Source organism: Gadus macrocephalus, chromosome 9, assembly GCF_031168955.1.
Source record: "Gadus macrocephalus chromosome 9, ASM3116895v1".
Taxonomy (NCBI): Eukaryota; Metazoa; Chordata; class Actinopteri; order Gadiformes; family Gadidae; genus Gadus; species Gadus macrocephalus.
This window is the reverse complement of record NC_082390.1, coordinates 15,997,159-16,013,104: the sequence shown is the minus strand read 5'-3', so window position 1 is coordinate 16,013,104 and position 15,946 is coordinate 15,997,159. Positions and strand designations below refer to the sequence as shown.

The 15,946-nt window shown below is 43.7% G+C and overlaps 2 protein-coding genes across 4 annotated transcripts in view; one reads left to right on the top strand and one right to left on the bottom strand.

Moving 5' to 3' along the window:
- Nucleotides 1-9,549, bottom strand: part of zc3h18 (zinc finger CCCH-type containing 18) — a 44,435-nt gene extending 34,886 nt beyond the window's left edge. For 2 of the 3 annotated variants that reach the window (XM_060061143.1, XM_060061146.1), the window contains exons 1-7: nucleotides 9,356-9,548; nucleotides 7,595-8,781; nucleotides 7,027-7,111; nucleotides 3,405-3,553; nucleotides 1,836-1,931; nucleotides 643-785; nucleotides 251-283 (exon numbers count right to left, since the gene is read on the bottom strand). In XM_060061143.1, the coding sequence (XP_059917126.1) occupies nucleotides 251-283; nucleotides 643-785; nucleotides 1,836-1,931; nucleotides 3,405-3,553; nucleotides 7,027-7,111; nucleotides 7,595-8,767 (1,679 nt within the window). In that variant the 5' untranslated portion in view covers nucleotides 8,768-8,781; nucleotides 9,356-9,548. Of the gene's footprint in view, nucleotides 1-250; nucleotides 284-642; nucleotides 786-1,835; nucleotides 1,932-3,404; nucleotides 3,554-7,026; nucleotides 7,112-7,594; nucleotides 8,782-9,355 lie in introns of all 3 variants that reach the window. The other variant, XM_060061145.1, reaches the window with a different exon arrangement.
- A 317-nt stretch (nucleotides 9,550-9,866) lies between these two features.
- Nucleotides 9,867-15,946, top strand: part of trhr2 (thyrotropin releasing hormone receptor 2) — a 12,344-nt gene continuing 6,264 nt past the window's right edge. Inside the window, exons 1-5 of the mRNA XM_060061147.1 lie at nucleotides 9,867-10,057; nucleotides 11,840-12,907; nucleotides 13,626-13,758; nucleotides 14,080-14,231; nucleotides 14,826-14,964. Of these exons, the coding sequence (XP_059917130.1) occupies nucleotides 12,525-12,907; nucleotides 13,626-13,758; nucleotides 14,080-14,231; nucleotides 14,826-14,964 (807 nt within the window). The 5' untranslated portion in view covers nucleotides 9,867-10,057; nucleotides 11,840-12,524. The remainder of the gene's footprint in view (nucleotides 10,058-11,839; nucleotides 12,908-13,625; nucleotides 13,759-14,079; nucleotides 14,232-14,825; nucleotides 14,965-15,946) is intronic.

Sequence of the window (15,946 nt, the reverse complement as noted above, 5' to 3'; positions counted from 1 at the left end):
GAAAGCAATACCAACATGAGGAGACACAAACGGGAAGCTATTGCAAGAACGCATTGTTACATTTTCTGGCCCAGATACAGGTGGCCTCAGGATGAAGAGCTTAATGAACAAATCGTTTTACTCAGCCTGAAGTTAAGTATATGCCGAGAGACAAAAAGCCTATCTATAATGGAAAATGTAAACATTATAGATAGGCTAGATAGGAAAATGTAAATTAAACAGACACCAAAATATTAAGTCTGCCACTCACCCGGGGTAGATGGGTTCCCTGAAGTCCATTTCACTGAAAAAATTAAATAAAATTGATGAGTTAACATTCTGTTTATTACAGACGTGGTATTAAAATGTGAAGAATTGAGGGTTGGGAGAGAAAGTATTATTTGTTTATTCAGATACTTTATCAATCGTGTGGGAAGTTAACAGAAAATAGAAGAAAAGTGAAGGTAAAAAATTGTGCCCTTGAATACAATAAACTAGCATCAAATTGTTTTTATTATTTTTTTGTTATTATAACAAACAATTAATGTACACTTAGGCTTAGAAATGTATATACTCATAATGGATGATAAAATGTTAACTGAGGTGATAGGCTTGTGTATTATTCCACAATATTAGAGTGTGGGTGTGTGTGTGTGTATTTACTCTCTGATAATGCGGTAGTTGCGCTCTCTAAAGAAGTCGTTCTCCTTGTCAAACTCCCTTTCGTCCTCTCCAATGGTGACGTTGAAGCGCTTCTCCTCAAAGTCAGGCTCCTGCTCCTTGCGTATAGTGGCTTTCTTTAGAACCTGGGTCCCCATGTTTGAATAAAAAGAAGGTGAATCAATGCCTATGTACTTCACATGGAAAGGACGTGGTCTGGACCCCCTCGGTTCCTTTCCGACTGCCAAGGGCTCGTTATCAATGACCATAGAACAAATGACCTCAGTCGGAATCGGACATGGAACTAATCAGGGCAATAACACATATAACACGTCAGTGGCGTCCATCTTTGTTGTTTATGCCTCAACGGTGTTGATTGGGCGCTGCTATGTACAGTCCTATCAAACCTGCCCCGCGTTAGATAAACGGCTGCTATTGTCCAGACCTAGGCCAGGTCTGCTGGAAATCCCTCTGAACGGGAAGGGGGCAGACGCATTATGCCAGAGCAAGTAGAACGTGACTCTTATTTGCCTGTTTCCAGGGCCCCCACATGCACAGTGGTTTAGCGTCCTCCAAACCATGTGGGAGGCCCGATAGAAAGTGGGATAATACCAACAGTTTGAATCAAATAAAAATGAAAGGCCTAAAAAAATAAAAGGCCTAAAAAAATAAAATAATTTGGTTCCTGTTGGTTGTCAGTTGAGGTCATGGGTAGGTAGGGAATTTATTTAATTTTTTCCAGCAGCAGCGAATGATAGGTAGGTTGTTTTCATTTAAAAACGAGAAAATTCACTCATCCTTGTACAGAATGAAGAGGTGCTGTACAAAAACGTTATAGTTTGCATACATTTTTTATTTTATTTTTTATTATTATTATTAAAAAGAAATTGTAAAGCTCATAAAATAATTTGGGTCGCACATAAATTGACATGGTCGGTCGGAAACCGGAACCGAACAACATTTTTTTTTTAGTCCTCAAGAGCTCAATGCGAGGAACGGTTTTAGTCTTCGACCGCTAATATGAGACGACACTTCATTGATCAGTCTAGACGCCGCCTCTGATGAACGGATAATGAACAGAAAACGTGTTTCACGTTTTCTGTTCATTATCCGTTCATCAGAGGCAGGCGGCCGTCTGGGGACAAGGGGGGGGGGGGGGGGGGGCGATCGGCTGATCAAAGACCGGTGGGCATCACCTCTTTGGCATGCCTCAGGCCCCGCTCCCAGGCACTCTCCACAGGAGGCTCCACGGGCGGCGGGGGCGGCGGGAGCTCCTCCACCGGAGGGGCGCCCTGCGGAGAAGGGAGGTCACACAACGGTAAGGAACACATGGAGGCACAGGTTCCTCCATTCGTCCACTCAGCGACAACAACAAGACAGGGCGAGGGAGCAAGAGAGGGTGAAGGAGGGATAGTGACGGAGAGAGGGATTGAGCGCGAGTGCAACCCATACAGTTTGATGCTCTTTTTTTCCTTCCTAATCTAAAATAGCTCATTGAGAGCTGATATATTGGAGAAAGGTCTTGTTTACACACTGGTCAATGTTTCAGACATATTTAACAAAGTATGGAACCACTTGATGTCCTTTATGTTAGGGAGAAAACGTGTTGGTTATCAATATTAAATCAGACACTTAATATATTTGTTATGGGCCTATGATTTATAATGTAGGCAAGATTGGGGTAAGATGGGTGGGTATATTGGGGGGTAAATTGACCACCCCCCTATATTTAGGCAACTTTCCGCATGCATGGTCATTTGACCACCAAAGGACGCACCCATCAATTATATCTGGCTGTGATGTAGAGAAGCACATGGTAAAGTTCCAAGTATGTTTTTTTCCACAGTAAACAGTATTTTTCATGTCAAAGTAAGTTTTTAACATATCAGGTATAAGGGCAAATGTATCCACTTGTAAATATATATGTAATATATGGTGGTAATATTCCAAGGTATAAAACCATGGGAATAATTGTTAAACTAGGAGTTTTTTTTCCCAAAATCGTGGCTGTCGGGCAAAGTAAACCACATGCTTTGGGGTAAATTGAGCCAGACTTCCAACTTATCCCACCATGATGCACTTTAAGTTAAGTCTAAAGTATAAAGTGGTATTTCAATGTAGTATCACACAACTGATTCTGTTTTTATCATATTTTAACTATTGTAGAAAAGATATTGTGCCAAGAAGAGAGGGAGAAAGAGAGCAGCCACTGATCTCAAAGGTGGAAATCCATCAGAGAAGTGGCAAAATACAGAAATATTGACAGGTTTTATATTATTGAAAGTCACCTTAAGCATATAAGACTTTTTGGAAAAGGAAAATGCATTCACGGCAAGTTAAGCCACAACTCCTTGTTTTGAGAAGTCCTATTTTCCCAGACCCAAGTCATAAATGCATGTTATCATTTTGATTGACAGGGGACACCCTGAAATAAAGGTCCATGTTTTCATTTTAATCCTGTCATATTTTTCCTTAGCCTAGAGGACATGAGTAAAATAGGCTCCCCAGTCGACCCTATATAATAAATACATGCAGAACACAGTTGTATTTGACATTAGTACATTAGTGCTATCACGACTGAACTCTTTCACATGACAAAGCTTCCATTTGGCTCGAGCCAAGAGACTGGTACGGGAAACAAGTGAGAGTGAGTGGGAGGGAGACAAACAACAGAGAGAGAGGATGAGTGATTCAGCCGAAATAGAGAGTATTGGTGTGTGTGGGTGTGGGTGTGTGCAGGCCCGTCAACAAAAAGTGAAACCTACCCATGGGTTGTTTGGCAGGAGGGGATGGGGTGCCCCTGGGGGCGCCCCGTTGGGGGAGAACAGGTCGGGCTTGGTGATGAGGGAGTAGTTGCCTTTGTCGTTGACTCCCGGGTGGATGAACCGACAGTTCATGCCCCAAGTACAATTACCTGTGGTTGAATGCAAAGATAAACTACAATAAAGTCATTGGACAAAATGCAATGCAAGCACTAAGTTCTATAAATACATAATAAGAATAGTCTTGCATAGCCATTTCTATGACCCAATGCGCTTCACAACAAAAAAGAAAAAGAAAGTAAAGGGGCTCCAAAAAAATTTCTAATGAAGTCCTGGTACTCGATTTTAAAAATGTGAGATACATAATAAAATGTAATATTCCTTTTAATAACAACTAAGTTACAATAATTGATGCATGATTTTAGTCTACATAGCCCCTAAAAGAGCAATACACATAAATGCTCTCTGCAAGGGCTCCCCCTATAGTTAGAAATGGGCAATCACGAGCAAGGACCAAAAGCACACAAGCCGCTGTTCTCCCTGGAGAGTGATTGCCGTAGACATGATTAGACAGCCTAAAACCTTAGTACTGTGATACTTTGGTACACATACATACACTTACAATAGGCTTTACGCTGCAGTCCCTTTGCACCTCAGGCATGCCACTTTTGTGGTTGGTCATCATTGAAATGAAATGGGCTGCCCCCCACTAAACATTTTTCTGAGTCGCCTCGGCTTTGTTCACACTGCTCTACACTGATATTTGGTTCAGATCTGATTCTTTTGTTTGACTATTCACAATAGGTTTTAAAAGGTGGCCAAGCTGAGATTCCAGTGTGAACCAGTCAGTCACAGTCCGAACTGAGCAGAAGAGCAATAACAAATGCTGCCAAATGCAGCACGCACAGAAGAACTGTGTACCCAATTACGGGAGAGCTTTGTTGTAGCCTAAAAATGTCGGAAGACAATCATGTTGCATAGCATGATAGTAGCCGGAATCTAAGGTGGTTTGAACATTATGTTTAGATGAAATGGTATGGCAGAACCAGCCCTATTCGAAAGAAAACAAGTTCAGCTTTTGGGAACTTATAGTACAACACCACAGTTTGTGTGGATGGAGAAGCTCCATCTGAGCATCGATTTATTTAATACTGGTGCCCGAGGGTTGGGCTTCCCGGACACCTATAGTATATTGCTACGGTGTGTGGCGCATTTCAGATGCAACATTGCTCATTATAACAGTCACACAACGACACAACTACCTGCGGGCGACCCACGTGGTCCCTGCAGGACAACAGGTTGCCGCGGCTCCTTGTTGGCTAGCCCTGGTCTAGAGTGACTCTACAGTCGCCTGAATCTGACCCGTTTCCGATTCAGGACCACATATGAAAGGGGCCCAAACAGAATAAAAATAAAATAAAAGATTATACGTGATTTGTGGTGTTTGAGTTCATGGTGTTAAAAAAAAACAACAGAAGCAGTTGCAATAGTGCTTGTTGATTTTTTCAAACTAACGGAAAAGGTGTCTATATTTATTTTAGATTTCGATTTTGTGTGCGCGTGGAGCTCTTTCAGGGTAACGGTTAATGTTGTGAGCAATGTCTGGAAGGTATGGAAGCATATATGTAGCAAAATTCAAATGGCAATGCAAATTGCAATTTGCAATTCAATTCAAAGTAATTACGTTATACAATTGACAATGCATTATGCAATTTCATAATGTAATTTGTAAATACGTTATTCAAAGTGTATTTTAATATGCAAAGTGACAATGCAATCCTCAATTAAATTTGCAAAAGTTATAACAATAAAAATACAATAACATTTTGTCAAATTCTTTGAGTTCCTTTATTCAAATTGAAAAACTATAGCGTCCCTGTGATTGCAATCCACTTCGCCACGCTCCGTGTGTTGCGATATTCAAATGACATTTCAATCCGCAAAACGGAATCCAAAACGGAATCCAAAGAGGAAATCCAAAGAGGAATCCAAAGAGGAATCCAAAAAGTCAATATGCAAAGTGGCAAACGTATCAGCCAATCAGCGTCTGGGCGGGAACTACGTCACTTTCTATTGTCTCCAAGGGTATCTCCACAGCTGAATGACCGGCGGGCACCCATTCGTAATGAGTCGTGATGTGCGGATACATAGTAGTCCAGCAGAGGTTGAGCGGAGGGAGCGGGAGGGAGTGTATTCTTGGAGGAGGTCCCAGAGGTAACTGGGGGCTAGGTTGTGGAGAGCTTTGTAGGTGAGGAGTGGGTGGAGACGGTGGGTCTCCCGACCCTATGTTTCGCACCCAGTGCCTGCAGCACTTGGGAAATCTTTGTGTTTACCACACTGGCGTCAAAACGTACCAGTGAGGATAAGTCGTCTATCCTATCTCCCAGAACACGCACTCTATCTACTGCATCTGTGTCTTCAACACGATTGTTCTCCACATCATCGGCCAAACTTCGGAGCGTATCAATAATCTCCATTGGTGACCATGGACCTGACACATACGAACTAGAAGTGAACAAGGAAATTACGAGCAAGTGACGTAGTTCCCGCCCAGACGCTGATTGGCTGATACGTTTGCCACTTTGCATATTGACTTTTTGGATTCCTCTTTGGATTCCTCTTTGGATTCCGTTTTGGATTCCGTTTTGCGGATTGAAATGTCATTTGAATATCGCAACACACGGAGCGTGGCGAAGTGGATTGCAATCACGGGGACGCTATAGCTTTACAATTTGTATAAAGGAACTCAAAGAATTTGACAAAATGTTATTCTATTTGTATTGTTATAACTTTTGCAAATTTAATTGAGGATTGCATTGTCACTTTGCATGTTAAAATACACTTTGAATAACGTATTTACAAATTACATTATAAAATTGCATAATGAATTGTCAAATGCATAATGTAATTCCAAATTGCATTGCCATTTGAATTTTGCTACATATATGCTTCCATAGGAAGGGTTTGTCTTCCAAGGCATATTCAGCCTCCAATATTTAGCTTACAAAATATTTGGTAGACAGAATCGTCACTTGCATGCGACAGGGGGATAATGCAAACAGTACCCGCAAGGCATTTCAGGACAACGGCGAAAGCTTAAGTTTATTGAAGAAAATATCGCGCAAGAAAATATCATTTTGGCGCGTTCTTCTTTTTCCTTGGTTTTATTAGCAGGCTAATCTATGTCGGGCTGCTATGAGGTCACGATGCTTAAGTAGCTGCCCCGGCTATCGCCATCCGGCTTGAACCCCGCCCTACCATAAGGGTACGGTCGGCGGTGGAAACGCGAGCCGTAACTGAGCTGGGCCAAGCCGCACCTTCACTACTGGGCCAGGGCATGCTGGGCCGAAGCACACCCGCACGAAGAAACGCGGCATACGCCTCTTCTGATGGACTAATGGTAAGCCGACTCTCAGGGGGCTGTTCTGGCAATAAAGCTGATTTTGTTTCAAATGTATGTGATCTCCTGAGTGGCAAGTAAAGAACACTGTGCTTGTTTGCTGGAGGAAGCAGATATGGACAAAAACATACTAGCAAACAACATACAATATAATAGCGGGCAAGCAAACAGGGAGCATAGGTTTGGGGACATTATATAGATAATATCGTCGAGTGTTGTGACTACCTTTGACAAAGAACCTGCAGATAGGACGTGGTCTGATCTTTCGGTCCATGGGGTCTTTGACCTCGCCTTCTTCAAGGTCATCATCCTGCCCCCCCCCCCACACACACACACACACACACACACACATTAATGCTTTGGCTAAATGTTGAAAGCCTGCAACAACATCTACAAGCCATCACAGAATCTGATCTGTAATCTGTTGATTTGTTCAAAAAAGTATTCTATATACTGCATTGTATTTAATCTGCTAATCTGTTAGTATTGTAAAACAAAGCAAAGGGACATGGTCGAGGAGGACAGACAGTTGTTTTTGGTGCTATGCAGCTAGGAAGGAGACATCCCTTACAGTACACCTGTGGTACTAGTACTCATAATCTAGATCATTTGAAGGATCTACATTTAAATCCGTAGCAAAAATAAATGGATCAAAAGCATAACGAGTACCACCAAATTTGAATCGAAGTGACGGCAATGAATGCCCCTGCCTAGCACAGCTATTTGTTTGTTTGTTTTGCTTAAGGCACACTTTGCATCAGCAGAACAAATGGCGTTGCAGGGGTTCACTTACGTCTATCTCTCCTTCGTCCATCTCCCCGTCATCCTCGTCTTTCTTCTTGAAAGAGTCTCTGCGACCCCTCTCTGGGCCCTTGTGGTCCCCCGCCTTCCTGGACGGGCCGTCCCTGGGTGAAGGGGGGAGGATGGGCTTCTTCTCCCTTTTCCTCATGCTTCGGAGTTTGTCCTCCGCGTGCTCCCCGTCTCCTTGCTCCACCTTGCCTTCCTCTTCCTCGTCCTCATCCTCGGCGGCCGGGGGGGCACTTGGCTCCTCTGGGACCTCCTCGTCGTAGTCCAGCTCGTGCTCATCCAGCTCCCGGGAGGACGACGCCGTGTCCTCCTTCATCTCCCGTGCCACTGCCGCCCTCCTCCTCCTCCGAGCATCTTCCTCATCCTCTTCGGTCCTCCTCTTGGCTTCCTCTGCTGCCCTGTTCTTATATTCGTCTTCTTCCTCTTCCTCCTCCACCCTGTTGCAATATTGTTGTTGTTGTTCTTCTCCTTCTTCTTCCTCCTCCTCCTCCCCCTCCTCCACCTCCTCTGTAACTACTGTTACAGGTTTGTGCCCTGCTGCAGAATCCTTCGGCTCATGGCCAGGAGACTGATGGCTTTCCTTCTTCTTCTCCTCTTCCTCGTTGTCCTCCTCGTCTTCCTCCTCCTCCTCCTCCTCCTCGCCATCTTCTAGGGGCTCTCTCCCTCGGGCCGAATAGCTATTGCCGTGGTCTGGCTCGGCATCTGGAGACTGTGGCGTATCAATGACTTCTTCCTCTTCTGCTTCATTGTCCTCCTCTCCCTCCTCCTCTTCATCGTCATCGTCAGCCGAATGGCTCTTCCGCGGAGGGTCGTCGTCTCCGTCCATCAGCAGGATGGTCTCGTCGTCGGGCCCCATCATCCCGCTGCCTGTCCCCCCCTCGCCGATGGGCTCATCGTCGTCATCTGGGTCTGAGACAAATTCTGGGACCACCTCGTCTTCATCCTCCAACTCGGAATCTCGCCCTACACTCGCCAACTGCTGGATGTCTTCCTCTTCCTCCTCCTCCAGCTCTCCATTGTCCTCGTCGTCGACTAACTCGTTGTCTGAGATAACCCTGCCCTCCTCGTCGGGAGAATCCAGCAGCTCGCTGTCTGAACAGCCTTTCTCCTGCTCCTCAGGTGACTGAGGGGACTGGGTCGGGCTTTCAGGGGTATCCATCAAAGATTGTTCCACTTGAGTAAACAAACAAATAACAGGAAGAAAAAAAAACAGAGGAGCAACGTTTAGGAACATCAGAGGCTGGACTACAAAGGACGAAGCTTTGATAACGACACTTAAAAATAAAATACTTTAAATCATGAAATACATGGATATTGCATGGATGCTGATATAAAAGTTAGCCATCGCTGAATATCGATTAAAAGTATACACTATGGAAGTATGGCAATATATTTATAGGACGCGCATATATCGCGAACTCCGCGGATATGATTCCCAATATTAGTTACATTTTGAAGTACAGTGGCTGCTGACATTACTGCTACTTGGATCGGGCTAGCTAGCAACAAGGCCCAAAACTTGTCAACGCCAAACCATACTTCCCACTGATGATGGGTACATGATTAGACAAAGCGACTGACCCTACTTCACCCATGTAGTGAAATAAAAAATGACAGTGCGCGCTTGGATTTCACTATCAGACATGGAGCATGCATGCTTCTTTCTATTAACAATGCAACCACTCCTAACGGCGAGGAGCTCTGCTATATTGCTAGTGGTAGCTTAGATCAAAACAATCCTGTTCACCTTGTCAACCTGGACCTCGTTGAAGACAGGTTTGCTGCGTAACGAACTACCCCGATTCTATTAAATCGCTTTTACGCAGTACAATAATATTTTCTGGTTATTTTATCCGCTGTGTTTCAGAAAATAATAAGCCCTACACCACACAGCGACAGCGGCCATTACATTGACGTCATCAACACGCGACAGTTGGGGAAAAGCCGCGGTGCAGAAAAACGACAAGCGGTCAATGTATCATTTAGTGTTATATTTTGGCTATAGCCTAAAGCAAACAACGCGGGGGAAGTAAAATATCCCCTTGCTGATGGTATGACATTTTCAGTGCACCTCAATGCCATATAATGTTTGCATAAATCCCCAACAAGAAGCCCACTTTAAGATGCTTTATTTCAAATGACATGCATTAAAGATATGAATCATTTCAACGCATGGGGGCGCCATGACCCTCCGCCGCTCCCTAGACAGGCAGAGCAGAGCGTTGATAGCGCTCTCTCGCACTGTGGAAGTAAAGCGCAGTAGTATAAAGAGTGCTGTCTGGTGAACATGCCTTCTTTCTTTTTCTTTTCCTTTTTTAGTTTTTAATGCATTGAAATTGTCTTTTTCTATAAACTGAATTGACGTGGTTGAATGGCTGGGATTTGGAAGTACAGTAAATTATTGAATAAAATGCATTTGCCAGGATTCTACCAGGATTCGAGATAGAAGGTAGGCGACATGATTTTCTTTCTAGCATAATTGGATGTCATGCTGTCAAATCTTATTTAAACGGCCGTTGATAGCCTATTTAATAATTTTAAATTGTGTAGGCCTATGTAAAGAAAATAAATGTAACAATTAACGCAAAATATATAAAATACAGAAACATCTTAACTAGCCTATACAAAGTAATTAACCTCACAAAGTTGTTAATACCCCCAGACTTGCTATTTTCTCCTTTCTGGTTGTCACACGACTGCCTTATTTCCGTTTACTTACATGATTGCAGTACTCGAATTCAAGTCACAACCCAGGTACTGTAATTGAAGTGCTTATTGGAATCCAGAAATTAAAGATGAGCATGCAATTTGACGGGGACTGGGGAACTTACAATCAACACGTCGTGCTATATCATAAGCGAACCTAACTGACTGGACGCTTTCTTGGATCCTAAAATAATGATGTGGGACCGAATCCGAGATAGGTTACCGTATTAATACATATTAAAGAAATGTTAAACGTGTAGGTAGGCTATATGTGTATGTAATGTCATTATTATGTCATAAAGGATTAGGATGATTATTATTATTGTTATTATTGTTACTTTTAGGGACAGTTATTGTTATTATTTATACAACAGTTATACGACAGTTATTATAGGTGACCTTGGGTGTCTTGAAAGGCGCCTCTAAATTAAATGTATTATTATTATTATTATTATTATTATTTATGTCATCATCATGCATAGTCATCGTGCAACTGAATTCCAAAAAAGGGATTATAATAGCTATTCCAATCATACTTATATATTCCAGCAGCACTGCTGATGGGAATCAAAATGGTCAATGGGCAGGCCTGCTGGGTCTGCCAAGGTGGTCCCTCTTGCAGCTGGCCTATTTTAGTAACAGTGGGTGCGGTGAGAGCTCTACCATTGGGTGTCTGCGCTAAATTACTTCATCATTTTCTGTCCATCTCGATTGGATCAGAGAAAGACTGTGGCTCTAATATACATAAAATATATATATAAATGCTGCCGAACACATGCCTGGAAAAGACATCCAGCGCCTGACCACTTTGACAGCACGGACACATGCCTGTTAATTGATCCTTTAGTAGAATGAGACCTTTTGCAGAAACAGTAAGGGGTAAAACACATCTTCAGTACTGTCTATTGGATTGTTGCAGCAGTGCTAAAACATCAGAGGCAAAGTGCCAGCCAAAATAAAGTTACATTTAAGACTAAAACTGCTCATTTCAGATCATTAATTACTGTCAATTTCCCAATTTAAAAAATATTCTGCCTTTGTCACAAGGCTTTTTCGGATTTCTTGGCATTGTATCATTAAGGAATTAGAATTAGTTATCCCCATTGCAGCATAGGATGCAGAATACCGTAGTAATTTATTACCATTACTATGGCTAATATACCTATTGGCATAGTAATGCCGTAACATTTCATTACCTGGAATATTTACAGGGACTACCACCTGGTTTCTGTTATCACTGTGCCTTCCATAGGAGAGCATGATACAGCTGACTGCACACATGCTTTCAATACCCAAAGAGGAGTCACAAAACACCTCCAGGCAAGAACCATGCACACATGCACACGCACATGCGCACACACACAAACAGACCCACACACAGGAGGAAAGAGGGAGAGGTGAGTAGGCAAGTGCATGAATGAATGAATGAATGTGTGTTTTGTGTGGCAGTTGCTTCCATCCACCATACAGGCTGTAGATAACCCTGTCTTTCTGTAGATTTCTATAGTGTATCTTCTCTCTGCAGGTGGATCGCACTAAAACTGATCATGTGTAGGAGGGTCAAGGAATGGCCTGCCAGTATATTTACCCTCAATGCTGGTCTGTCATCAATGTGGAGCCATAATGAAAGCTGAAAGTCTCCCTGTGAAAAGAGGCCGAGAGGCCGGTGAATTGATGGAAGAACTGAGGTGTACTTATTGACACAGAGGTTGATCAGGAAACGGAGGAAACCATTTAACAGACTCTGGCCTGTAATTTATCCTGCTTTATAATTATGATTATAATAATACCCATTTTCTTACATATCACATTTCATGGTCTGGTACAACCCCAAGGTGCTTAACAGTACATTTTAAAACAACAAAAGAAAAGATGAAGCTTAAACATTTGTACCTATTTGAAAAAGTAATAACATTATATTTATTTTAGCCTGTCTCTGTTCAATGCGGAGATGTGGCCTTTGTGTGCATTTTGAAAAAGCAAGTCCTCTTTGATCTCTGATTGAAATGAGATGTAATTCCCCTCCTCACAAATAATATGTCATCCTTGATTGGAATCTATTTGACATTTGATTCCAATGACATTTAAGACCGGCAAACGACTCCACAATTAACTTACCACCAAATTAGCCCTAATCCACCGGAGCGTCAGAGAGTTCGCACCCGGCGACACAATCCAAACACCCCAAGTCCAAGTCCCTCGCGTCACACATGGCGGCCAACGGCAGCGCCCGGATCGCCGCCCCCACCAACGTCTCGCTGGGCCTGACCCCGCCCGTGGCCGAGTCGCTGGAGTTCAAGACGGTGTCGGTGTTCCTGGTGCTGCTGGTGTGCACCGCGGGCATCGTGGGCAACGTCATGGTGGTCCTGGTGGTGCTCACCACGCGCCACATGAGGACGCCCACCAACTGCTACCTGGTGAGCCTGGCCGTCGCCGACCTCACCGTGTTGCTGGCGGCGGGGCTGCCCAACGTGGCGGAGAGCCTGTCGGGCACGTGGGTGTTTGGTCACTCGGGGTGCCTGGGCATCACCTACCTCCAGTACCTGGGCATCAACGTCTCCTCCTGCTCCATCACGGCGTTCACGGTGGAGAGGTGAGTGAGGGGCTGAAGTGAGTGGGGCCGGCCTGTTTTTGTTTTTTGCTTGTTTTGTTTCGTTGTTGTTTGCCGTTTGTTTTTCACTTGCACTTTGCAACTGTGCTGTATATGTGTGTCAACACGATTGTAAACCGCAAGGGAAAGTGTCCTCAATAACGCACTCTTGCATAAAACTTCTACTTGCACTTCTCTTAGTCCTGTATAATCATATTAGCTACTCCCAACTTGAGGGAAGATGCGTTGTGTGTCGTCATTCCATTCAGTAGGACCTATGTGTAAATGCCTTGGCTGCATTACAGAGGCCAGAAAAACAGGTGCTGCCACTCTGCTCTAACCCCTGGGGTTCACAACAACTCAAATACACAGACTATCAAACTACAATTGGCATCCCGTGGATCCAGACTGCATGTGTACAGACCATGCTGTCGTCTTCCCTACAAAACACCTTAGCAATAGCCACAGCGTTGTTACTATGCTTATGCATAAGGCAGGGGGAATTGTTTATTTGTATTGCCATCAATATCGTTAGGCCTACTAGATGGGGCTGTTGTCTACCACTCAAATGTCCATGAATTATTGCGTGCTTTGTTTTAAAAGATGAAATTACTCAAATCATCATAAATCAGCAAATACTTCCGAGTGGAATGCCATCAGCTCTGAGGCAACGTTGCTCTTTTTAAAGTTCAGTTATCCCCGGGCCGCTCCCAATGTGCAGGTACATTGCTATCTGTCATCCAATGCGGGCCAAGACGGTGTGCACAGTCTCCCGGGCCAAGCGGATCATTGCCGGGGTTTGGATCTTCACCTGCATCTACTGCATGCTGTGGTTCTTCCTGGTCGACATTAAGGTTCGGGAAAAAGATTTTCCATTGAAAGCCCATTTTAGTTTCGGAGCAACTGTCCCAAAATAAAAAAGATTTGAGTATTTTTCCTATTTAAGATCAAATGCATTAGTCTCTTTGCCAAGAAACGACAAATTGGGGCCAGGATGATGTAGTGCCTAGGAGTGTTTGACTTTGAGGTGTAAGGTACCGGGTTCGATCCCCAGTGTCCACAGCCTAACATCATTCTTCATTAAGATGTATGACCCCCCTACCTGTTTCTTCATGACGTGTATATCATATGTCCCATATTGACCTTCTACCCACAACACGTTGCATGAATTGCAGGTGGTTGAGAGTGGACACGTTCAGTGTGGCTACAAGGTGAAGCGGGAGCTGTACCTGCCCATCTACCTCATTGACTTTGCCATTTTCTACGTGGTGCCACTTCTCCTGGCCATCGTGCTGTATGGTCTGATAGCACGGGTACTATATCTCAGGTATGAGGCCAACCCAATGAGACCAACCCGATGACATTTGTTGCAGTGTTCATTTCTTGTTATGCCTTAAAGTAAGGATAAGCTAAATTTGTAACATTGCTAATGCATTCAATGTCCGCAATTACTAGAAAAATTTAATCTGTCACTCAAAAAGTGAATTACGACAGTTTAATTACATGTTTAATCATGTTGATTAAATTTTATCAGGAGGTTCCATAATAGCGTCCAATCAAATTCCCCTTGACATATACTTCAAAACCTTAAATATACTCAATATTCAGCAGTTCCATGTGGTTTTCCCATGAATGCACCTCTGTAATATGCATTCTACACCCTTTACCCCATAGATAATGCCAGGATCTTCATTTGCATTTGACATATATAAGTTGTATATATAAGTTGTCTGTCATCGTAGAGGTGGTTATAAGACATCTAGTACTGTATTGTCACACTCAAAGAGCTCTATGGGAAAGATCAACGAAAGGAAGTCAATCCATGTTCTGATTAACCCAGACATGTCAGTGAAACAATATCAGTTGTCTTCCGTCGCAATCACAGTTTGTCCTAACGACCCATGAAATGTTGTCCCTCCAGCCCCCTGCCGAACCAATCAGACACAGGCACCGTCAGCACCGGGGCCCCAACGCTACGCCGCAGCTGCAGGGAGAGAGCCGAAGTGGGGAAAACCGTCCGCGAGAAACGGCCCAAAAGCGCATTGTCATCCAGGAAACAGGTATGTGTTGGTGATCGCCCTGTATGCTTTCTCTCTGTCTCTGTCTTCGTCTCTCTGTCTCTCTCTCTCTCTCTCTCTCTCTCTCTCTCTCTCTCTCTCTCTCTCTCTCTCTCTCTCTCTCTCTCTCTCTCTCTCTCTCTCTCTCTCTCTCTCTCTCTGTCTCTCTCTCTGTCTCTGTCTCTGTTACTCACATCTAAACTTCAGGTTCATGCTCCCTTTTCAACTCTATGTGACTATTACTGCACACCAACTTCTGTCAAACTTGCCATCAATCCCATTCTCTTGGTTTTGATCTCCTTGGAGATTGGGGGCAATGATTCCCTCCTTACCGCACACCTGTGGCGCTCTTGCACATCTATTGTTTCAGATAAGTAGCCCTCTCCTTGGCTTCTCATAGTGTGCTCCGTATCTCCTGGAGATAACAGGGGTCAACTTGGGACTTTAATGGCTCATTCCCCTTCTGGGGAAGGATGGAAAAACAATGTTTTCAACCGCACCTTTACAGATGGTGCGGTTCAAAGTGTTCCCTGGTTTACATAGGGAGCACCTCCCCTCCCTCTCTTCAATCCAAGATAATTATTTCTTTCCTCTCTTCCCTATGAGGGCATTTATTCATTTTTTTCCTTTCTTAGAATTGTATTATTTCCAACACAATAATAGTTATCAAATTCAATTTTCACCCAAAAAGATATAGATATTTTTTTCTTGCGTTGATGTTCATGGTTAATCGTTTTTCCCGGTCGTGACTCGATCAATCCATGTAGTTCTTCAGGGCTAAGCTACAGCTGCCTGACTATACTTAAGGAATAGCAGTGGGCCCACCAAATCCAATGCCATAAAACAATTTCCCCTGATCAATACGAAGGAAATCAACATTATCCTACACCGCGGGCCCCCTTACAGCACATCCCTCCTCTTCCTCCTCGCTGGGGGCACAAAACCAATGCCCTGCTCTTCATCCACCATGCCTCCGCTGTCCACC